The 24,771-nt window shown below is 40.8% G+C and overlaps 1 protein-coding gene across 1 annotated transcript in view; it reads left to right on the top strand.

Moving 5' to 3' along the window:
• VWA3B (von Willebrand factor A domain containing 3B) overlaps nucleotides 1–24,771 on the top strand; it is a 201,203-nt gene that overhangs the window by 77,166 nt on the left and 99,266 nt on the right. Inside the window, exons 9-12 of the mRNA XM_039232442.1 lie at nucleotides 6,508–6,704; nucleotides 14,627–14,781; nucleotides 21,814–21,952; nucleotides 22,994–23,125. Coding sequence (XP_039088373.1) covers nucleotides 6,508–6,704; nucleotides 14,627–14,781; nucleotides 21,814–21,952; nucleotides 22,994–23,125 — 623 coding nt within the window. The remainder of the gene's footprint in view (nucleotides 1–6,507; nucleotides 6,705–14,626; nucleotides 14,782–21,813; nucleotides 21,953–22,993; nucleotides 23,126–24,771) is intronic.

Genomic DNA, 24,771 nt, shown 5'->3' on the forward strand with positions numbered 1-24,771 from the left:
TTGGTTGCCTATTAATTTTCTGGGTTGTTTCCTTGGCTGTGCAGAAGCTTTTAATCTTGATGAGGTCCCAACAGTTTATTTTTGCTCTTGATTCCCTTGCTTTTGGGGATGTGTCAAGTAAGAAGTTGCTGCGGTGGAGGTCAAGGAGGTTGTTTCCTGCTTTCTCCTCTAGGGTTCAACAAACACATTTTTAAAGAATACATGAAATAAATAAGCTGACTAAAAATATTTTAAAAAATGAAGCCCTGGCAATGGTGATGCAGGATCAAAAAAGTGGCAATATTTTAATTTCCCAAGTGAAGCAGATTCAGATTTCTCTGTTGGTTTAATCCCAACTCTGCTTAATGGTTCACATTCTCACTACATGTGATCTTCAGGTTCTATTCTAAAGTTCCCCAACTCTGTCAATCCCTTTCTCATTTCTTCATCTTGGGTTTTCCACTTTGTACTAAGCATCTTGAATTGGTTTATCTTGCCACATCATGCTACTTTTAAAGAAATTGTTGCCAGAGGTATAATTTGTTGCCCAGGTTACTGATGCTCAACTACTATCCTTCAATTTATTTTAAGTATCATGGTAGATGTAGATACATTAAAATGTGGCTTTTTTGGGAGCACCTGGGTGGCTCAGTCCGTTGAACATCTGACTCTTGATTTGGGCTCAGGTCATGATCTTGTGGTTCATGAATTCAACCCCCCGTATCGGGCTCCGAGCTGTCAGCTTGAGATTCAGTCTCGCTCTCACTCTCACTCTCGCTCTCACTCTCACTCTACCCTTCCCCACTGATGCTCTCTCTTTCTCTCAAAATAAATAAACTTTAAAAAATGTAGCTTTTGCACTTCTCTTGGAGTCTGTGCTCTGCTAGTGGTTTCTTCTCAGCCTTCATGCTGGTCTGTCACTGTCTAACTGCTGCTGCTTATTTCTCAGTAGCCCAGTTGCAGGTCTTGCTTGGAGTTTAAACATCCTTGCTGCAACTACCTCATTCACGCCCACATATAAAGCAAAAATTGATCAGTTTCCTTCTTTCAGAATTAGGCAGAAGGGAGAGTAAAGGAAATGGGGACCACTATCTTTGAGAGGGTGTTAGCTCCTCTCCCACCTCCTGTGCACTGTTGGTGCTTTTTGTCTTTATTTTTGTCTGCTTCTTTCTTGCCTCTTTGTGTTTTCAATCTCCTTTCCCTCCCTCTTCCCCCCACTGAGGATTATAGGAATTGGAGACAGGGTTAGAATCATTTTTCCACTGGTTTACAAACAAGTTGGGTAAACCATGGAACCCTTCTTTTCCACAGAAATTTTGCTTTGATTTTCAAAAGCATGAAAGAAGGAAGTAAAAAATCATTTCATGATGTTACAGAGGAGAAAGGGCCTAGGATTCACGGTCCACTCAGGGTGACTCTGTAACTGTGCATTTGACTCCATCCCATATTAGAGATATGACTGCAGGCCCGTCACCACATCTCCTTGTTCCTCAGCCTTCCTGTGCATAACCCTGGGGCACTCCAGAGAACAATTACCCAAACCTGCCCTGCAAGACGAGGTGGTGCAGAATGTTGATGGGTTACCATTCTCAGCCCTTGCGTCCTCTCCTCCTCTTTCTTGGCTCCCCTGCAGTACCAGGCAACTACACTCAGCACATGGTGACTTCACAACATAGAACAGATAGTATCAAGTCAGTCAGCAAGGACAGTGAACAGAATGCATGTCTCCCCAGAGACAAGCTGCTGTCTCGAGCCACGCTTTCAAGACGTCTCCTGGGTGCCCACCCAGGCAGGCTTCACCGTCTCACCTGCAGACAATCCTTGGTCCAGCATCTGCTGTCTGCTGAGCCGGCTCACATGTCTGACAGGCAGGCGACTGGATTTCTCGTCCTAACAGTTGCTACCTTTCTCCCTCTCTCCCAGCTGTTTCAAATTCCTTCCTTCCCTCCTCCCTGTCCCCCATCCTTTCCTTGTTTCTGTTGAACATCACTTTCAGCTTCTTATGAATTTTTCCTTTTCAGCTAATTCACAGCATCTTTTACCAATGCCCTTCCCATGGGGCAGCCTAGCATTGGCTTAGCGTCTCATGACTCTCATGATAATAGGGATGCCAGGAAGTGTGTACCAAACTGTAGTCTATCAAATATAAGCCCTCCCAAATGTTCTTTGCAGAAAACGTTCTGGGACCAAATAACTTCAGGAAATATTTTTTTTTGCCTCCACCCATGGTGAGGCCCACTGCTGATTCCTTTAGCAAAGGTCCATACAAGTCCCATGGTAAAGAACCTGTTGAAACTTTTTATTTTCAAACTCCCTAAACTTTTTGCTTCGAAACCCTCTTTCTGAGTGATAGCCACTGACATGCAGGGTAAGTAGTGTTTGTGGACCATAGTGTGAGAAACACTGAACTTGATGCTCTCTGAGGTTGGTTCCAGATCTAGAGCTCTAGTTTATCCACTAGCTGATGGTATGCTCGAAAGGCACATGGACCTGGCATGGCAGGAATGTGGTGCTGGACAAGTCATCTTCAGTGGAGGAGAATGAGCCTATCAGTCAGGGATCTTCACAGAAACAGAAGCAATAGGATTGTGTGTGTGTGTGTGTGTGTGTGTGTGTGTAGTGTATGTGTGCACATGTATACAAGAGAGGTTGAGATAGAGATTGAGGGGGATTCAAGGAATTGACTCGCATGAGTATGGAAGCTAGCAAGTCCAAACTACAGGACCCTCATGAGCTGGTGTTGCATTTCAGGTCCCAAGACAGTCTGCTGTCAGAACTCCACTTCCTCGGGGGACTTCAATCTCTTTTCTGTTAAAGGCCTTCAGTTGAATGGAGATGGCCCTCTCATGATATGGAGGGTAATCTGTTTTACCCAAAGTCTACTGATTAAAATGTTAATCTCACCTAAAAATACCTTCACTGAAATATCTAGAATAATCTTTGACCAAATATCTGGGTAACATGGCCCTGCCAAGTTCGCACATTAGGATAAACATCACCATGAGAGGAGCAGTTATGGTGGTGATAAATCCTTGATGGTCATGGGCCACTAGGGAACTACACCTTGAGGGGAGGAAGGGGCACAGATAAATGGTGCCCGTTTTGTCTTTTTGATGTGGCCCTGGCTAGTGATGTATCCACAGCATTGGCCAATAGTTCTTGCTCATTAAAACATGTTTTGAGATTGACAAGTAGGATGGAGAGGACCAGGCACATTAATTCTGTGGCATAGATGTGATCTGCCACATGCTTCTCTTGCAAGTAACTGAAAGAAAATCTTTAGCAATCTGTCACGTGGAATAGGATGAGCTGTGAGCTCACATCTCTAATAAATGAAAGCATTATACTAAGCTCTGTGGGTGAGAATTTATGTAACACTTTTAATTAAGATAACTGCAGGGGAATGGAAAGAATTCTCTAGTAAGTGACTCTAATGAGTGGATAATGCCCTTCCCCTTCCCACCTGGAGAAGATGAGGCTCAGCCACTAATTAGTGTAATTAGCACTGAAAGTGGAAAGATTTACCCCTTTCTCTCCTTTCTTCATCTTTGGAGTACCTAGGCTCTTTGTTTTTGCATGCTTGGCTGCCCCTTCTTTCCTTTATGAAATTCAAGTTGCTTTGGAGTTTTCCTTGAGTCCCCTTTTCAGAAGGTAATTGGGAGCCTCAATCATGCCCTCAATGTGACTGTACCACCTGTTCCTGGGTGAAGCTGGGAGTCAAAAGTTAGTCTCTGACCCTTTAAAATCCCTTATTGGTTTGATGTATTTTTAGGAAGTCCTTTTATGGTAAGCTTGAATTTATAATTGAGAAAAGGCTCTTTGTCTTTTTAAAAGAAGGTGACCCTTTGGGGTACCTGGGTGCCTCAGTCAGTTAAGCGTCCAGCTCTTGATTTCGTCTCAGGTCATGATCTCAGCTCAGATCATGATCTTATAATTCATGGGTTTGTACCCTGCATCGAGAGGGAGAGGGATTTCTTTCTCTCTCTCCCCCTCTCTGCCTCTCCTCTCTCTCTCTTTCTCTAAATAAACATTAAAAAAGAGAAGGCAACTCCAAAACAGAGCAGAAATATGCACTAATTTGTGTGTAGCTATCTATGGACATGACTGAATGAAAATCTTATTTCCTACTGCACCTGTTAATCAGAAAGAAGGGAGGAGAATAAAGTAGGAAGAAAGAGGAGACAAAGGCTTAGAATGTAATTAACAATAATTGAGGAAAAACAGTCACTCAAAGGGTTTCTCCAAGGAGACTGATCCCACTGCCAAAAATGACTCTGTTCTCTTTGCTGTTTTCCTGGGATGCAGGGGAGCAGGAGAGCCTCAGGGATGAGAAGCTCTGGGGAGCCTCTGATTTGAGCTCCCTGTACAGGCTAAGAAGATGCTTTGTGAATCATGTAGAAACCAACTGCTAGTAACTGGCGACGGTGTGCAAAGGGGCTTTTGGTGCCAGATTGGTTTAAAGTTCAAAAGCCAAAAAATAATAATAATAATAATAATAAAGTTCAAAAGCCAAAACCAAGCTTCTTTGAGAAATTCTGGCTCCAGTGGGTTTAAGTTCATTATTTAAAAGGTGTTCTAGGGGTGCCTGGGTGGCTCAGTCGGTTAAGGGGCCAACTTCAGCTCAGGTCATGATCTCACAGTTCTTGGGTTCGAGCCCCACATCAGGCTCTGTGCAGACAGCTCAGAGCCTGGAGCCTGCTTCGGACTCTGTGTCTCCCTCTCTCTCTGACTTGCTCACACTCTGTGTATTTCTCTCTCTCAAAAGTAAATAAACATTAAAAAAAAAAAAAAGATGTTCTATTAAAATCTGAGGACAAGGCTCACATGTAGTAGTACTTAGCAGATCCTTTACATACTATTGAGAAATAGTTGTCTCTAAAGTGTTTTATTTCTTCAAATACTCTTCTAATTTTATATCCCCTTGAATATAATAATGGATAAGTATGGGTAATATTTTTGTTGCCCTAATATTGAGTGCTGCTTTTTCATTAAAAGTATAATTGAACTTGAATAGAAGTTAGAAGCTTCTGATAGAAGCATAACTGATGGGATCACCAAGTCATGATTTAGAAAGTTCTTTGTATCTTACAGTAGTTGCAAAGCTTGGTTGCACAGTACAATCGCCAAGAGAGCTTTGAAAAATCCCAATATCCAGAGCAATTAAAGCAGAATCTAATGGGTAGGGCTCAGGTACCAGTATTTTACAGAACTCCGAGGATTCCACTGTGCAGGGTTGAGAACCACTTATCTAGGTGGAAATAAACTTTGTAGGGCTGGTGGACCTAATATGCAGTAGTACATGTTATTTAAAAAAAAATGACCTCTTTGCCCAGCACCCCATCCTGGTCCTCCTAGGGCTCTGCTGGTCTCCATGGGGCTAAGTGCTAGGGTCCTTTCTGCCTTCCTTCCAGTGGCATGCAGATAAATGTTTGCCAGTCCACTCATTGGGATAAAAAAGCTCGATTTCCAGATTCTGTAAATACTCCCAGCATGGTTAATTTAATCTTACCAGTGTACTTCTGGGGAGCATGGAGTTGGGAGGGGAGGGGTATAGTTGGCTTCCATGGGCCAATGCAAGCCCACTCCAGACCTGAGTGCCTCCTTCTCGGCTTCACATTTGTCCACCCTCAGATAATCCTGTCTCCATTAGGTGACACTAGTGGTGTGAGCCACCTGGATGAATACTTTACTGTGGTATGGTGTTCTGCCCAGCTAAGAGAGCACCTCCTACCACTTAGTAGAGATAATCTTTGGAAAGCACCAAGGGAATGTGCCTAAGCCTGGGGATATTTGGGCAATTAGCTTTCTGGGTTATACTTTAACCTGAGAGCCTGATTAAGGTGAGCTGTAGATACATCTGTAGGTGCCTGAGGTGACTATATGATGTTTTTGAGCCTGCTGATTTGAGGGCCAGGCTCTGAATCAGAATACATTTACCAAAGTTAACAGGGGAACTCCTGGGAGGCAGGCTTCCAGCCTTCTGTAGTTGACTGACTGCTACCTCAACAGAGGTCACATACCCCTAATTCTCACCCCCACTCATCATAAAGCACTTTCACATAACTCTTCTCATGGAATCACTTCAATGCACTTAGGAAACCCACACAGATGCTATCTTCAATCTGCAGGTAAGGAATTCTGCTGAAGCTCAAGGAGGTTAAATGCAGTGACTCACCCAAGTCTGGGCAGCTTGCCCAAGATGGTAAGTGGTGGAGCCATGACTTGAACCCAGAGCTTCTGATCCCAAGGTTAATGCTCTCCAGACACACGGCCTTGGTATGTCCACCATCTCCGCATGTGCATGGGGTAGGCAACTTAGGTAAAGGAGGAAAAGAGATGAAAAGTAGCTGAACTGCCTCCCAGTCTGGTGAGCTAATTCTTTGCCTGTCCTGGTTTGGAAAACATGCTTCCTTAAATGAATGTGACCTGACAAAACATATTCCAGCTTGGTAAATATTAAGTTGGGGGTGAAGTATAAATGGCTTGTAAAATATGAATGGCACTGATGAACTGTAATTCCACAAATAGAATCAGGAGCAACCCCTGTAGAGAATAAGTCAAATCTAGAGAATACCTGGGACTCCAAGAAGTGGCTACAGAAATATGGCTTGAAAGCCCAGAAGCTGTCCTTTTATGATGTCGTTGCTGACTGCTCCTTCCGCCATGCTGATGGAGTCGTTGATGTAAAAGCCAAACCAGGAAATGAGTCTGTGCAGACTAGTGCGGTAAGTGAAGTGAAATCCTGGGCAGGGCTATGGGCTTCCTCTGATGCCCTGGGTGGGTAAGGCTCCCCTCAGGCCAGAGCCCAGGGCAAGACCAAGGTTGAAAGGCAGCATGGAGGGAAACCAGCTTGGGTTTCCATGAAGGAAGATGGCTTTGTGTTTCCCATCTTATGCTTCTCTGAATACTACTTGCCTAAGTGGAGACTAAGTCTGCGAATGGTTTCTGAATATAAGTGGATTATACAATAATTATACATAAGCCAGAAGTCAGGTTTATAGAAATTCAGGCATTATGAGTCTCAGAATTATTTAACCTTGTCAGAAGAGAAGCCTTTTATTGGTGAATTGAATGGTGCAAATGCCCAAAGCAGGCATTTCTATGGTCCTCTTTATATTGTTACTCTCTTAAAAATACATTAGTCTAGTGACTACTACCCAGCATTTTGTGGATTCCCAGTAAATGTAAAAAGAAATTTTCTAAGGGATTATGGCACTGCAAGGGTATATATTGAAAACTTTCAAAAGGTAGTTCCATTGTGTCAATGGCTCTGGAAGGAATATAGCTTCTCAAAGTGCTTGACTCTGGTTCACAGTCAAAGGATAATTAGGCTCCTCAACTTTAGCATGTATGAGTCAATGGGTTTGAGGCAGGGCTCAGATGATGCTGAAGCTACTGTTCCAGGGGCCGCACTCTGCAAAACACTGATGTGTCAACAGTTCCCAGGAGACTGTCAGAAGCTTAGAATTATGGAAGGATAAAAAGTATCATAATAGGAAGCAGGAAATCGGGATAAAATGAATATTCTAAATTTGTAAAACTGAAGGAAAACTCTTTTAGAAGATAGTAAAGGCCTAGGTACACACTCTGAAGTGAAAACCAAAACATGAGCAACAGAGCAGATGTGCCAGTAATGGCAGCCCAGCAGAGACCACTGGCAAGGAAATCAAGGTCCTCCAATGCACTGTCACTTTATGTATTCTCTAAGGCTCTGATTTAGTGTCACGGTCACAGAGATGTCTGTCCATCCTACAGAAGTGAAACACCAGTGTCTTTGCCACTCCTAAGGGTGGCTGGCCACTGGGCTCTGCGCATCCTCCCGAGGAAGGGCTCTTTCCGTGGGGGCTACATTAACCTCACGATGTGGTGTTTTAGCCCTCTTAATGCTGTGTGTTTACAGTGAACTACACGGAGGAAAATATAAAAATTGGATGAGAAAAAAGCAGAGTTGATGGAAGACTTGTGTCCTAGCTTATACACTGGGATTTGGAGTAATTGCTGCATTGCAGGAAATTTCATTTGTGGGTTTCCTCCTCCAGCACACTTTTCTGATTTTGTAGTCATTATTCAGTAATGTTATTAGTTCAGGAAATCATATGTAGCTAATCATATGTAATCATATGTAATCTAATTATATGTAGATTTTCATTTTGAAAATACATTAGGCTCTGGATATTTAAAGATATCAATCCCTGTCAATTTGAACATAGCTCACTTTGAACATGAGCTGGTGACAATGTGGTATGTTCAAGTCATCTCCTTATCCTTTCTTGACAATTTTGAACGAAATCTTATGGGGACAGGTTGAAGAGTCTGGTTTATAAATGGGGAATTTTACCTCAAATTTCCTGTGCTAAAAAATAGTAGAAGTTGAGAAGTATACAGTTCAGCTTTCTCCACAAATATTGATGAAAAAGGGATAATTTTATTTTCAGTATTTGGGGCCACATATCTAAAACTGGATTTATACCTAAAATTGTGTTGTGTGTGAGGTGGAGAATAACTGAAGCTGTGAACAAATTGATTATTTAGGGTTCTCCCAGACTCCCACTGGGCAGGACCCCCTAAACTTTTAAAGATAAAAACTGGTTTGTAGGGACAGATCCAAGAAACTCGTTTACACTGAGAAATAAATGACTAAAAAGGCCTTTTTATATAGTATTTCTAAGATGGATAAGCAGGTGAGAGGAGGAGACAAAAATGCATTTCCAGGAGTGGCTGGATAGCTCAATCAGTTGAGCAACTGACTTGATTTTGGCTTAGGTCACGATCTCATGGTTCAGGGGCTTACGCTCTGTTCGGCTCTGTGCTGACAGCGTGGAGCTTGCTTGGGATTCTGTCTCCCTCTTTCTCTGCCCCTCCCCTGCTTATGCTTTCCTTCTCTCTCTTTCTTTCTCCCAATAAACAAACAAACAGAAATGAATATTTAAAAGTGCGTTTCCAATTAGAGGATTTCATGTGAAGTCTAGTAACTTGGTATTTGGGGCACCCCTCAAGTCACATTACATTCATAATTGCTCATGCTGCTAGTGCACAAAGCCAGCCTTCATGTTCACAGACCCTCTCTAGTCTCACCATTTATTCCTCTAACAGATGTTTATTGAGCCTTCACTAGGTACCAGTCCATATGGTCAGGACTTGGAATAGAAAGACCTGTCTGTAAATGCTACTTCTCCAGTTACTAATTTAGAGATGTTGAGCAAATAATTTAACGCTTTTAGTCTTACTCTCCACTTCTGTAAATGAGTGGTGTAAAGTCCAAACTAAAAAATGCATGTCTGAGTACAGTGCCTGGCACTTAGGAGATGCCCAGTAGATGTTACCTTGTTTCTTTTCTTTTTTTTTTTTTTTTTAATTTAAGGACACACACTGTGAATCAGAAACGAGTATTTATGGAATGCCTGTGGGCTTCATACACAAGGTGACTATTTGTGCTCACATAGCACACGTGAGAAGACAAAGTCGCAAAGCCTCTGAGAGGTTACAGCACAAGATGGCAGGGTTTGAAATCCTATCTGCTGGGACCTTACACTTCACTTTTCCCATTCTGACACTCTGCTGTCTGACACCTGTATTCATGTAACATATGGTCTGGTGTGTTTCTATCTGGGAGTGCATAAGGCACAGTTGGAAAAGGCCATGTGATGGGATTGAGAACAGGGAGAACTCTTGAGGGATAAGAACATGGTGAGAATGAGACAGAGGACATCTTTCTCCTTCCATCTTTATGTTGTGTTTGCCATGTGGTTCCCCTGTCTGCCTGTCTTGGGAACATCAGGACTGATCTCATCGTGCCCTTCATCCATGTTCATATCACTCACCACCAGACTTCTCAATCCTCATCCCCGTCTCTGAACTTCCTCTATTCCCTTCCTCCATTCTTCCCTGACTCCTAAATTCCTTCCACTGTGCCCTCTAGAACTAGAAGACATCAGTACACCCACTGTAGTGTCAAGTGCTCTGCAGTGTTCTCTTAGCTTGCTTGTCTGGGTTTTCTCTCGAGGACCCTGGTTCCTCTCCCATTCTCCTTGGACCTGTGGGTGGGAGATATGGATGCTGTCCTCATTATTCCTTGTTGCTGCTTCTTGATCATTCTCCCTCCTCTTCCCATGTCATCAGAATGTACCACCCATGACACTTGTTGTGGCTGACATTTTCTGAGTCTCAGGTTGCCCCCATAATTAATTGAAGATTATAGCTTGTGGCTGGGTGTCACTGGCTCCAACCATTTTTTAATGTCAGTCTAATGAAAATGACCCGTCTCACACCCTGACCTTTCATTTCTCTGATCTCCTCTTCTCCAGTGACTTTCTCCTCCCCACCCATTTCTACCATTCCTGCCATAGGCATTCCCTTGACTTTGTCATTACAAATAACTCTTCCATCATAATCCATCTAAGCCAATTCCAAAGGTCCCACTTTTTTACCTCATTTTTTTTTACAAATAGTTTATTGTCAAATTAGTTTCCACATAACACTCAGTGCTCATCCCCATAAGTGTCCTCCTCTGTGCCCATCCCCCCCTCCCCCCCACATCCATCAGTCCTCAGTTTTTGTCAGCATTCAAGAGTCTCTCATGGTTTGCCTCTCTCCCTTTCCCCCACCATTTCCGCCCTTCTTCTCCCCCTTGTTCCTCCGTCAACTTCCTCCTAATCCTCCTATACGTGCAAACATATGATATTTGTCCTTCTCTGCATGACTTATTTCGCTCAGCATAACACCCTCAAGGTCCATCCATGTTGCTACACATGGCCAGATTTCATTGTTTCTCATTGCCATGTAGTATTCCATGGTATAGATAAACCACATCTTCTTGATCCATTCGTCTGTTGATGGACACTTAGGCTCTTTCCATGTTTTAGCTATTGTGGAGAGTGCTGCTATGAACATTGGGGTACATGTGCTCCTATGCCTCAGCATTTCTGTATCCCTTGGGTAAATTCCTAGCAGTGCTATTGCTGGGTCATAAGGGAGTTCTATTGTTAGTTTCCTGAGGAACCTCCACACTGTTTTCCAGAGGGGCTGTACCAGTTTACATTCCCACCAACAGTGCAGGAGGGTGCCCGTTTCTCCACATCCTCGCCAGCATCTAGAGTTCTCTGATTTGCTCATTTTAGCCACTCTGACTGGCGTGAGGTGGTATCTCAGTGTGGTTTTGATTTGTATTTCCCTGATGAGGAGGGATGCTGAGCATCGTTTCATGTGTCTGTTGGCCATCTGGATGTCCTCTTTGGAGAAGTGTCTGTTCATGTCTTCTGCCCATTTCTTCACTGGGTTGTTTGTTTTTCGGGCGTGTAGTTTGGTGAGTTCCTTATAGATTCTGGATATTAACCCTTTATCTGATATGTCATTTGCAACTATCTTTTCCCATTCTGTTGGTTGCCTATTTTTACCTCATTTTTTAAGGTCATTTCCTCTACTACCTAATTCTAATCTTTCAACCCCACTGGGATTATACAGTTTCTTGTTTCTGTTCCCTGTTCTGTGTTCTCTCTATCCTTTTGTCCCTCTTGTACATGCTCAACTACTTTCCCTCTCTTAAATTATTATGTTCATCTGGCAAAACCTCAACCCTGGTTCAATCCACCTCTCTGCCTTTTCTGCATTACAGCTGTGCAGCTGATTGCAGCAGAAGAAACCAGAGAAAAGCACATAGCCACGGTACCTGGCTTCCCTTTAAATTCATGACCTCTGACTTCACTTGGATCTCTTGTGCTGTCCACCGATCCTCATGGGCTTTTCCAATCTACCTAGATGCTCATTCTCCAAGGTGTCTACTCTTCTCATCTCAAGCTTCAAACGTCTTCTCCTCTTTGCTTACTCTCAGCTAGTGACCTTGCTTCCCATTTCATTGAACATTGGAATGAATATTCATGAACATCCACTTCCATATCTACAAATCCCCCAGCATTTGTGCCTGTGTGTTCTACCCGTGTTATTTCCAGAATGGGTAAATTGTCCTCACTTCTATCTATGGTCAACCCCTCCATGTGTGCACTGATCCCTATTCCCCATTTACTCATTCTCCCCTTTTCTGTTCTGTATCATCAGTATTACCCTCATTTCTGCATCTTTCCCATCAGCACACAAACATGGTTTCTCCCATCTTAAAAATAACAGGGTTTTGACCCCCATGTTTGCCTCTGATTCTGCCTCATTTGCCTCACTTCTCTGTTCCTTTGTAGAATCTAACTCCTCAGAAGTTGTATATATTTCCTTTCTCTAGTCTTGCAATTCTCCCATGCCTATTTGAATGCACTCCACATGGGCAAGGCCTCCCTCCACCAAAATCCACTCTTTCTAGGGATACTGGCATTGCTAAATCCAGGGGTCAGTTCTCAGTTTCGCTCTTACTTGATCTACTGTCAGCATTTGATGTAGTTGGTTACTTCCTTGAAATTCTTTTGCTTGCAAAACACTCACTGCCCTGTTTTCCTTCTACCTCACTGGCTATTCTTTGTTAGTGTTCTTTGTTACTTCTTTCCCATGTTCCCAGCCTCTAAATGCCACAGGACCTCAAAGTGCAGTCCTTGGACTGCTTCTCTGTCTGTACCCATTCTCTATGTGATCTCATCCAGTCCTGTGGCTTTTAATACTATGTGCATGCTGGTGACTTCCACATTTAAATTTCCAGCCCTGAATCCTTCCCTTATCTCCACCTGGCTACTTTCCATGTCAATGGGAGTTCTGATAAGCAACTTGAACCTAGCACTTCAGACACAGATCAAGATCTTCCCCTTCAAGGCTACTCTTCCATAATCTTCCTCCCAGAAATTCATTGCAACTCCATTTTTGTAGTTCTCTGGGCCAAAAATTGTAGTCATTGCAAGCTCCTCTCTTTTCTCCCATACCCACATCTGACTTCTCATTAAATTCGTCAGTTCTGTCTTCGTAATATATTTGTAATTCAGAAACCAACCACTTCTCACCACTTCCCATACTGCCTTGGTCCATGCCAACTAACCTCCTGACTTTCTGCTTCTGCTGTTGACTTTCTATAGTGTATTCTCAACAGAGTAGCCAGAGTATCCTTCAAAAATGATACCTTTATAAATTAAACTTTAAAATTGTAAATAAAACTTATAACTATGAATTATGTCACTTCTCTAAAAGGGTGATCTTAAAATAGATCACAAGAAAATATCTTTATGTGTGGTAATGGGCATTACCTAAATGTATTGCGGTAATCATTTTGTAATATATCCATATGTCAAATCATGTTGTATACATAATACAGTGTCACATGTCCATTATATCTTAATTGAAAAAAATTTTGTCACTTTTCATGTTAAAGCCCTTGGATAGTTCCTTTTTCACTCAGAGGAGAAGACAGAGTCACTTACATTAGCCAGTAGACTTTATGGAGTCTGCATCTGGCCCTCTTCCTCATATTACTCTAGCATCATCTCTCTCCTTACTCTTGCTCACTCTGTTTCGACTATAGTAACCTTCCTAAAATTCTACAGACATGCTAGGCCTGTATACTCTTACTCTTACTACAAGGCTTTGGCACTTGCTGTGTCCTCAAGCTTCCCCAGATCTCCATATGGCCACACTTTTTGTTCCTGCCTGTCTTTGCTCATATTTTACTTTCTTTTTAAGGCTGTCTTTTTTTAGGTTTTAACTTCTTTGGGATGCCAGGGTGGATTAGTTAAGCATCCAACTAGATTTTGGCTCAGGTCATGATCTCACAGTTTCATTTTTTCGAGCCCCATGTCAGTCTCTTCACTGGCAGTGCAGGGTCTGCTTGGGATTCTCTCTGTCTCCCTCCCAGCCTCCCTCCCCTCCACCCCTCCTCTGCTTACACTTTCTCTGTCTCTTTCAAAATAAATAAACTTAAAAAACAAAACTTCTCCATCCCCCCATCCCCTGTTCTTTATTCTCCTTCCTTGCCTTATTTTTCTCTATAGCATTTATCATCATCTGATCTGCTATAAGATTATTATCTAGCTCTTTCCCTGTAATGTGAGCTCCAATGAAGGCAGGAATTTTGGTCTTTGTTTATGGCTTCTGTTGCTGCTGCCTAGAAGATTGTATTGCTGGTGGCATGGAGTTGTGCTTGATAAATTCATAAATCAGTTGGGTGAGCTCTCTGTGTGGGAAGCCATTGTCCTCAGACCAGTTTTGTATGTCCCAGTAGAGGATGCTAGGTGTAGAATAGGGTTCTTGGCTACTTTTCTTCATTTGGGGCTGGGAGTAACAATGGAAAGATTTGTGTGTGTGTGAATCTTAAATCCCACCTCCTCCAGAGAGTCCTACTGGCCTTCTAGTCCATGAGAACTCTTTCTTCTTTGTCAGATTGCCCAGTTGTTATTGTCTCGACCCAGCACCAGGTACTGGGTGTCTAGTGCTCTGTCTTCCTGACTTTCTGTGTGTGGGTGTATGCATGTGAACACCTGCTGGAAACACTATCTTCCCTGGGGCACAGATGGGATCGCACATGTCTTTCTGACTATCATTCATGACATCTGGCACAGGATTCCATATAGAGCTGGCCCCACTGCATGTTTGGTTGAACCAGCAGTTGAATGATTTTTCCATGGGAGTGAGGGCTAAGAGCCATATAAATAGGGCAGAGATGGGGTGCCATCTGGAGATTTCTCCTTTGAATGGTCTGAATGGCTTCTGTCCTTTGTCCTTTCCTTAGGAGACCAACAAGAAGACAGTGCATGCGAAATACTGCAGCAGATTTGTCCATACACCCTGGAAGGATGGGAGCTTGGTCCATGTCTGCATTACCAAAGAGAAGTATACCTGGTACAATGAGAGAATCCATGCAGTCCTTGCCCAGATTCAGAAGAGGTTGGTATATTTGCAGGAGGATACAAGTGGTCTAGTCTCCCTTGAAACCAAAATCTGTGTCCTCTGTGTAAAAGCTTAAGCATGAGAAACAGCCAGTTAACATTGTTATGTCAGGGTTGCCATCTGACGGTTTGCTGATGGCTTTTTTGTTAATAATAAAGGGGAATGCTTGGATCCAGATTCCAAGCTGCTTTGATGCCACTGCAGACTCTTAAAAACAGCAAAGAAATGTGTCGTTATGTTGGTTGCACATCACAATAGGAGGCTAAGAATGCTTTTGCTCATGTCTTGCATTTTTTGTGGGCCACAGATATATTGTAAATTGTATTACTTGGATATTACATTTCAAGACAACTGTTAACAATGTTGTGAAGTGTTTCAATACAATGGAATAATATATATGCAGCTAAAAATAACTTCACGTGATCCTTGTCAACCTTGCTGGTTCTTAAAATCTGCCAGTGCTAATGCATTTGATGTACTAGTGGTGTGACCTCAGCATCGGCCCCATGGGATGATCTACCTTAATGCTTTCACCTTCCTGATGCCAGAGGACAGCTTTAGACCACAAAGACCAAATCCATTTAGGTGCATGGTCTCTGAGGTCACATGGAGCTGGATTTTAATACCAACTCTGCCACTTACTGTGTGTGGCACAGTTGATGTCAGTTGATGTCTTTGTGCATTGGTTTCTCCATTTATAAAGGAGGAATGATAATGACATTTATAAATGTGCTCCGTGGATTATAGAGTATAGACCAGTACCCAGTGAGCAGTAACCACTTGAAAATGAGAGCTCCCTGCATCTTTCTATGTTTTCTGCTATAAAATCACATGCTGCAGACACCTGTCTGCCCTCATATGAACTCTTCAGAGTTCCAGTTGGAAATTCCAATTTCTTAAAGCCCAGCTGGCAATGGGTAACTCAGAGCAAGTAATCCTTGTGTCTGGAGTCTACTCTGCTTATTGTTTTGGGGTTGACTTTTGGGGACAGTAGTTTGGATTTCAGGTCTGGGAAAAAGGATGCTGTTGAGGACGCTCCACTTGGTTCTTGCCAGGCCTATTTGTCCCTCTCCACCCACCAAGTGTTAGAGGTTGTTGGGAACTTCTCTCCCCTCTTCTATTCTCCAGAAGTCTTTGTAGAGAGTTGATATCATCTCTCCCTTAAATATATATAGAATTCACTACTGAAACCATATGGGCCTGTAGTTTTTCTTTGTAGGAAGTTTTAATTATATATTCTGTTGCTTCACATATACACAGAACTGATGTTAGTAATTTATGTTATATTTATTTTCAGCCTGGTTGGAGGTTATACATTTTATTGATCTTTTCAAAGAGCCAGCTTTTGATGTCAGTGTTTTTTTTTTCTCTGTATGATTTTCTCCTTTCGGTGCCATTGATTTCTACTCTTTATTATTTCCTTCTGTCTCCTTACTTTGGGTTAAGTTTCTTAGGATGGATCCTTAGATCACTGATGTGAGAACTTAATTTCTAATATAAGCATTAAATTTTTCTTCTGATATTGCTTTAGCTGCCTCTCACATTATGTTGTATTTTATTACATTCGCTTAAAACATTTTGTGAATTTCCTTTATGCTAATTCTTTGAGCAAAGGTTATACAGAAATATGTTGTTTACTTCTCAAGTATTTGTGGGTTTTCCTGATAGCTTTTAATTTCACTATGACAGAGAGACACTATATGACTTTAGTTCTTATGAATTTATTGAGAACTGTTTTGTGGCCCAGAATATGAGGAAAAGCTATATATTCTGCTTTTGTTGGGTGGAGTACACTATAAATATCTTAGTTCAAGTTGGTTGATAGAGTTGTTTCAGTCTTCCATATCATTACTCTTTTTTTAAATTTGAATTGTTCTACAAATTGTTGAGAGAAGAGCATTGAAATCTCCAGCTATAGTTGTGGATTTGCCCATTCTTTTTTCAGTTCTGTTATTTTTCCCTTCATGTATTTTGAAACTATTAGTAGGTACATGTACAGTTAGGGTTGTTATGTCTTCTTGATAAATCAATTCCTTTAATATTATGAAGTATCCTTTTTTATCTCTGGCAGCATTCCTTGTTCTGAAATCTGCTTTGTCCAATATCAATAGAGCTGCTCCAGTGTGCTTTTGGTACTTTTTTGCATAGGTTCTCTTTTTTCTATCTTTTTACCTTTACCTGTTTGTGTCTTATATTGAAGTAGGTTTCTTATAGACAGAATATATATGGGTATTGTTTTTTAAATCCATTCTGAATAGCTGCCATTTCTTTTAACTCCATATTGCTCTCCAAAACAAAGACCAGCAAACTAAGATAATGGATAATGTAGGTAGTAAAAAACAAACAAAACTTTGGAGAAAACCAACCTATTAGAAAGATAGAAAGATAGAAAATATTACACTCACAAAGTTGGAAAAGACTGTTATATATACATATAGATATTAAGAATTACAAGAGCTCTTCAAAATATGATAGCCAAAATAAATAACTCAATGAGAGAGCTGGAAGATGAAGGCAGTCTCTCAGAAAGCAACACAAGCATCCTGTGGTTGATGTTAACATACAGGTGTACATACAAATAGATAGCTTATAGACATACATAAAATGAAGGGAGAATCTCACAAGAAAAAAATTTGGAACTGAAAGATGTGTTTCCAGACTGAAAGAAAGTTCAAGGAATATCTAGAAAATGAGTAAAAAGACCTATCCAGCATACATTATCACAAAAATTTTAAATACTAGAGACAAAATGATCCTAAAATCTTCCATATATCCCCTCCCCAACCTCTGGTTGGGTTTTGTTTTGATTTGGTTTGTTTTGGTTTGGTTTTGGTTTGTTTCTTTTTGATACTCTTCACCCATTTTCCCCACACTGCCTCTTGGAGTCACCAATCTGCTTGTTCTCTGTATCTATGAACTTCTTTTTGTTTTTCTTATAGATTCCACATATTAGAGAGATGATATGGTATTTGTCTTTCTCTGACTTACCTCACTTAGTGGAATGCTTCAAGATCCATCCATGTTATTGAAAATGGCAATATTTCATTCTTTTAATGGCTGCACGATATTCCACTGTGTGTGTGTATATCTATCTATCTATATCTATCTATCTATCTATCTATATCTATCTATCTATCTATCTATGTGTGTATGTATACATATATATATAGATATATATCTATATACATCTATATGCATACCACAATTTCTTTATCCATTCATCTGTCGATAGACACTTGTTTTTTTTCCGTATCTTGGCTATCATAAATAATGCTGTCATGAACATGGGGCTGCATATATCTTTTCAAGTTAGTGTTTTCTTTTTTGGATGAATACCTGAAAGCAGAATTTCTAGAATGTATGGTAGTCCTATTTTCAATTTTTGAGGAAACTCCATAATGTTTTCTATAGTAGCTGCACCAATTTACAGTCCCACCAACAGTGCCACAAGGGCTCTCTTTCCTGCACATCTTCTCTGACCCTTGTTGTCTCTTGTCATTTTAATAATAGTCATTTCTAATCTCTACCTTTTAACTGGAGTCTTAAGATAATTTCTGTGTAATGTGATTATTTATTTGGTTGGATTTAAATTGAGATCTTGCTATTTGTTTTTTTCTCACCTGTTCTTTGTTCCCTTTTTATTATTTTTCTGTCATCTTTTGTGGAATGTTTTTTATGATTCCATTTTATTTATACTATTGGCTTATAAACTCTACCTCTTTATTTTGTTGTGTGTGCAACAGCATTAGCATTTACAGTATACATCTTTAACTTACCTTCAAATCTACCTTCAAATAATATTTTATTTCATCCATATCATAAAAATCTTACAACTTCCATTCCCCCTTCCTTCTTTTCTATTGTTGTCCTCCATTTTTTTTTTTTTTTTTAGTAGGCTTCATGCCCGGTGCAGAGTCCAGTACAGGGCCTGAACTCACAATCCTGAGATCAAGACCTGAACTGAGATCAAGAGTTAGATGCTCAACTGACTGAGCCATCCAGGGACCCCTATTATTGCCCTACTCTGTATTTCCACATATGCTATAAACCCATAATACATTATGAATAATCAATTGTTGTATAAATAGATTTAAAATGAGAGTTAATGTATTTTGTATTTATCCACATATTTGATATTTCTACACCTCTTTATTCTTTTGTATTTATCTCAGTGTAGGTCTGTTGGTAATGAATTACCTCAGCTGTTTTAGTCTGTAAAACTCTTTAATTTTCTTTTGTTTTTGGAAGGTTTTTTGTTTTGCTTTACATAGAATTATAGGTTTACACTTTAATATTTCAGTACTTTAAAAATCTTTCTCTATTATCTTTTGGCTTGCTACATTTATGATGAAAAGTCTTCTATTATTTTGATGTTGCCTCTGGATGCTTTTAAGACTTTTTTCTTTATCATTGGATTTCAAATTATATTATGATGTGTGTTGGTGGTTTCCTTTTTTTGCATTTTTCTTCTGTTTAGGTTCTTCGAGCTTATTGTATATATGGGTATGTTGTTTTATCAAAATTGGAAACATTTGGCCATATTTCTCCAAATATTTTTTCTGTTTCCCTTTTCTCCTTTTTCTTAGTTTCTACACATATGTTAGACTCCTTCACATTGTTCCATGGGTTGCTTATTCTCTATTTTTTAGGCCGTTTCTCTGTTTTCATTTTATTATTTTTCTTTATTTTTTAAATGTTTTAATTTTGAGAGAGTGTGAGCAGGGGAGGGACAGAGAGAGAGGAAGACATACAATCCAAAGCAGGCTCCCAGGCTCTGAGCTGTCAGTACAGAGCCCCATTCAGAACTTGAAATCTATGAGCCATGAGATCATGACCTGAGCCCAAGTTGGATGCTTAACAGACCGAGCCTCCCAGGCTCCCCTATTGTTTTCATTTTAAATTGCTTCCTTTTGCAGTGTCTTTCTTAATGTTCTGTGATCTTTTCTTCTGTTAGTGTCTGATGTCTATTAATACCATGTAGTATATTTTTCATTTTGGTTATTGTGCATCTCTATAAATTCCCTTTTATATTTTCTATTTCTGTCCTCAGTTTGCTTATACTTTTCCTTGTTGAAAATATGGATTATGTTTATAATAGCTGTGTAACATCTTTTTCTGCTAATTCTATTTGTATCATTTTAGGGTCTGTTTCTGTTGATCTGTTTTTTTTTTCTGGTTGTGGGTCATATTTTCCTGCTTCTTTGTATGCCTGGTAATTTTTTACTGGAATGCAGACATTTTGAATTTTACATTGTTGGGTGCTGTATTTTTAAAATACATGTTCAATGATGCAGTTATGTTTCTTGAAATCACTTGGATCCCTCTGGGACTTGCTTTTTTTTTTAATTAATTAATTTATTTATTTCTGAGAGAGAGAGACAGCTTGAACAGGGGAGGGTCAGAGAGAGAGGGAGACACAGAATCCGAAACAGGCTCCAGGCTCTGAGATAGCTGTCAGCACAGAGCCCGACACGGGGCTCGAACCCGCGAACCATGAGATCATGACCTGAGCTGAAGTCAGACGCTTAACCGACTGAGCCACCCAGGCACCCCTCTGGGACTTGCTTTTAAGTTATGTTAACATAGGTCCAAGCAGCCTTTAGTCCAGGGCTAATTTGGTTCTACTACTTAGGTAATACCCTTATGAAGACTCTACTTGATATCCTGTGTATTAAGGAGGCTTTCCCACTCTGGCTGTTTGGAAGATAGATGAACTAGCCCTGGGTAAGCTCTGATGTGCTGATCTAGTTACTCCTTTATGGTGATTTGTTCCTTGGCTTTAGTAGTTTCTTCACATGCATGCCCTCATTATTACTTATCCAAAATCCTTTTTTTAAATGTTTATTTATTTGAGAGAGGGAGAGAGAGAGAGAGAGCAGGGGAGGGGCAGAGAAAGAGGGAAACACAGAATCCAAAGCAGGCTCCAGGGTCTGAGCTGTCAGCACAGAGCCCAATGTGGGCCTCAAACTCAAGAACCATGAGATCATGACCTGAGCCAAAGTTGGATACTTAACTGACTGAGCCACCCAGGTGCCCTTCCTTAGCCAAAATCTTTAGGGCACTCTCTGCAGATGGCCAGAATATATTCTTTCTCCTCTTTTCTCTCTCTCTCTCTATCCTTACCTACCTTCTCTGCTTCTATGCACCAATCTCTTCATCAATATTTTGCCTTACAAATTGTAGTTGACTAGGCCTTGGTGAACTCTGAACTCGAAGTTTCAAGGATGTTTTTCCTCTGCTTACCCTTTACCCCAGGTCTTGCCTTGAACTTAATTTACATCCTGTTATGGGAGCCTAAGTCCCAGTCACAGAAGCAGTCCTTCTCCAACTAACTGCTTGATGCTTAATTATTATAGAGATCTGAGGTTGCTTGATATTGTCCATAAGCTTCACTGAAGCCTCAGGAATGTGCTGGCATTACTAGCTTGACTGCAGTCAGCAGGCTTAAAAGAACAAATGGTCTAAAGTCACTGACAGATTGAAACTATCAGATGACAGGAAGTAATTTACTTTTGGCTTTGGAACTCAGTATTGGATTTATTTTTCTGTCCTATTGATTTTCCTACTTCTGTTTTACTTGGATTGATGATGGATAGTGGAGGTGGGGGTGATGAGGGAGCCAGCCCAAATGTGGGATTTTCCACAGAAAACCCTCCAAGTGAGCAATTCACTCACAGAAGATTGTGCATAAACAACATAGTACGGCTTGGCCTCTGTAGATGTATTATTATTGAGTTCTTAGGGAGATCTATCATTGCCACAGGCAATAAAAATTCACTTTCGGGGCGCCTGGGTGGCTTAGTCGGTTAAGCGTCCAACTTTCGCTTGGGTCATGATCTCGCGGTTCGTGGGTTCGAGCCCCGCGTCGGGCTCTGTGCTGACTGCCAGCTCAGAGCCTGGAGCTTGTTTCAGTCTGTGACTCCCTCTCTCTCTGACCCTCCCCTGCTCACACTGTCTCTCTCTGTCTCCTAGAAATAAATAAAACGTTTAAAAAAAAAAAAATTCACTTTCAACCTATTTCCTGCCTAGGATTAAGTGGCTACAGGATGGAAGTCAAATCCTCTTTGGAAAAGTACGTGATGATTGTGTCTACGTCCTCATTGATACATCTCATTCAATGAAGAGCAAACTGGACTTGGTGAAGGACAAGATCATCCAGTTGATACAGGTTAGATGGAGCTGTCAGGTGCATGGATTTGGGGGCCTTTGTGTCATGAATGCATCTTCAGCAGCTTTCACCTGCATTGGTTCTGCAAGGTGCACAGGTGAGGTCTGCACTCAGGCATCCACAGGGAGCCCACTTCAGATAAAAGCTGTCTTTTGCTGGTTCTCCTTTGCAAGCAGATCCTTATCGTTGAGGGGGGGGGGGGGGTGGTCCTTTCTGTAACACATGGTTTCAGTGTCCATTGCTTTAGGTTTTCTCTATCCTGAAATCTATGGTGTGCACACATCTTCATTGTTTTCCAGATGCTCTTTAGCTTGGCATTTTTATTTTAATTTCTAGTGTTTATTAGGGTTATTGCGTGCACTGGGCCCAGAACTAACGTGTGGGAGGAGTGTAGGCTGATGGTTAGGAGTGTCCAATTCTTATTCTACCTGTGCTGTCTCTGAGTTGTGTGACCTGAAGCAGACTGCTTCTACTTCCTAATCCTAGAATGGATATCCTGGTACTGTCACAAATGAATATTGTTGTGTTACCACAGAAAATAATTGTGAGCAGTGTTGACAAATACAAAATACAGGTTTTAATTTGACAAACCTCTACTGGAGAAATGTGGGTTGGTGGAAGGCAAATAAAAAAATGTGTAACCAAATACCCGCCTCAACGAAAAGATGATGCCCAAAATGATGATGGCATTTTGGACTTCTTTACTTTAAACAGATTGCATTTAGTGTGTGTATGCGGTATACCATTAATGTCAGTGTTAAAGACAACATTTAAGGTCATATTATATATAAAAACATATGCGTATATGTGATATATGTAATATATTCATACATATATACATTTGTAAAAGTGTAATATCCAAACTATGTATAAATGTTATTTAAATATTTTCTGAAAAGATTTTCTTTTTTGAATATAATTTTTAGCTTCCAGAGCTGAAAAGAGATTTCATAGTGATTAAAATTTATCAAACTGTGACCTCGCCTAACCTTTTCTTACATCTGAGTGGTGTTTTGGTTAAATAATAATTTTCTCTTACAGGAACAGCTGAAGCATAAAAGGAAATTCAATTTTGTGCAGTTTGACGCACAAGCAGTTGCTTGGCGGGAAAAACTTGTTGAAATCAATGAAGATAGTTTGCAAATGGCTCAGTCTTGGGTTAGAGACATCAAGGTAAGAAAGATGGAGGCTGGGTCTGGGGGAAGAAGCCTGACTTGATCACCTGCTAAATTAATTCATGCCATGGAAATTCTTGAGAAAAGGGTTCTGAGCCCCAAGACAACAGGGGTTTCACACAGTTTTGTTGACAATGGTCACATGAATCCAAGCTCATGAGTCCCTGTCTTAGCATTTAGATATGCTTTTGTTCACAGCATACCATTTTAAGATCTGCCCTTGGCTCAGATCGCACCCTTTTATGAAGACAAATGTCAAAATTTAATTTTTTTGTACTCAAACATTCAGATTTGATCCTCTTGAAACCTCATTATTGTTTCAAATGGTATATGGCAGCTATTTTTAACAGTTGACTTTGTTCAAAAGTAATGAACTAGTTGATGAACTAGTACAGTGTGAGTGGTTAGGACTGAAAGCAAGCAGGGAGAGTGTGGAGGCAGGATACAGTGAGAAGGAGAAATCACTTCTTCAGGCCTGCCTTTCATTGGAGAACTGCTCTTGGCACTTAGACTACTGGAGAGGAATTTCCTTTCTTTTTTTGTTTTAATGTTTGTTTGTTTCTTTAAATTTCTGAGACAGAGAGAGAGAGAGCGAGAGAGGGAGACAGAGAGAGAGAGCGCGCGAGCGTGAGCAGGGGAGGGTCAGAGAGAGAGGGAGACCCAGAATCAGAAACAGGCTCCAGGCTCTGAGCTGGCTGTCAACACAAAGCCTGACACGGGGCTCAAACCCACGAACCGTGAGATCGTGACCTTAGCCAAAGTCAGACGCTTAACTGACTGAGCCACCCAGGTGCCCCAGGAATTTGCTTTCTTTGGGTTTTCTCTTATCATGAGTTTACCTTAAGTTTTTAAAAAGTTCTTTTTCCAGAACCACACAGCATTCCAGATATTTGCGATACACTAAAATTGAAACTAAGGGCTCTTCTCAAAAAGTCAAATGTAGATCATAAACATCTTTAAATAGTTCAGTGCATGAGTGTCCCAGATTTGACAAGAAGCCACAACTGGACTTTAGCAGAGCCCCTTGAATATCGGGATATGCCAGATATACTGTCATTGGGATATACCAGAGTTCCCTTGGGGCTGGTTTTTTAAAAATGGGAGAAGGAAGAAATATGTTCTGTAAGAAATTATGAGGCCTATAAGTTCTTGATCTAACTGGCCACCTTATCCTGGGAAACAATGTTCAAGTCACACTCAACTTGATAAATTTCCAGGATTAGCAAGTGAAGTTACTTGAGATATGTGTTCCCTCCTTTTACGGACTATAGGTGATTGTTAATTCAGAGCCCACTTATTTAGAGTTTGTCATAACAAGAGATCACATATGCAGTCTCATTAGATAAAAGCACTAACAGGTGCTGCTTTATATAGAAATTACTAATGAATTGAACCAGCCATCTGAATGGCTAAAAATATAACTCAAATCATTCTTTGTAAAGGATAATTCTCTTATCTTCAGAAATCTCCACTGAGGCTCTCTTGCTTGCTGAATGTGCAAAATTCATTTTCAGGAAGACCAAATTTCTCTATATTCTTTTGACTGTTTGGCTCAGGAATCAACTCCGTAAATTCAGGATACCACTACTGCGTTCTGAAACTGCTTTGTGCTGGTTTTGGAGCAGTAGTTCCCCAAGCAGGCCT

Source organism: Hyaena hyaena, unplaced genomic scaffold, assembly GCF_003009895.1.
Source record: "Hyaena hyaena isolate Hyena2069 unplaced genomic scaffold, ASM300989v1 scaffold_64, whole genome shotgun sequence".
Taxonomy (NCBI): Eukaryota; Metazoa; Chordata; class Mammalia; order Carnivora; family Hyaenidae; genus Hyaena; species Hyaena hyaena.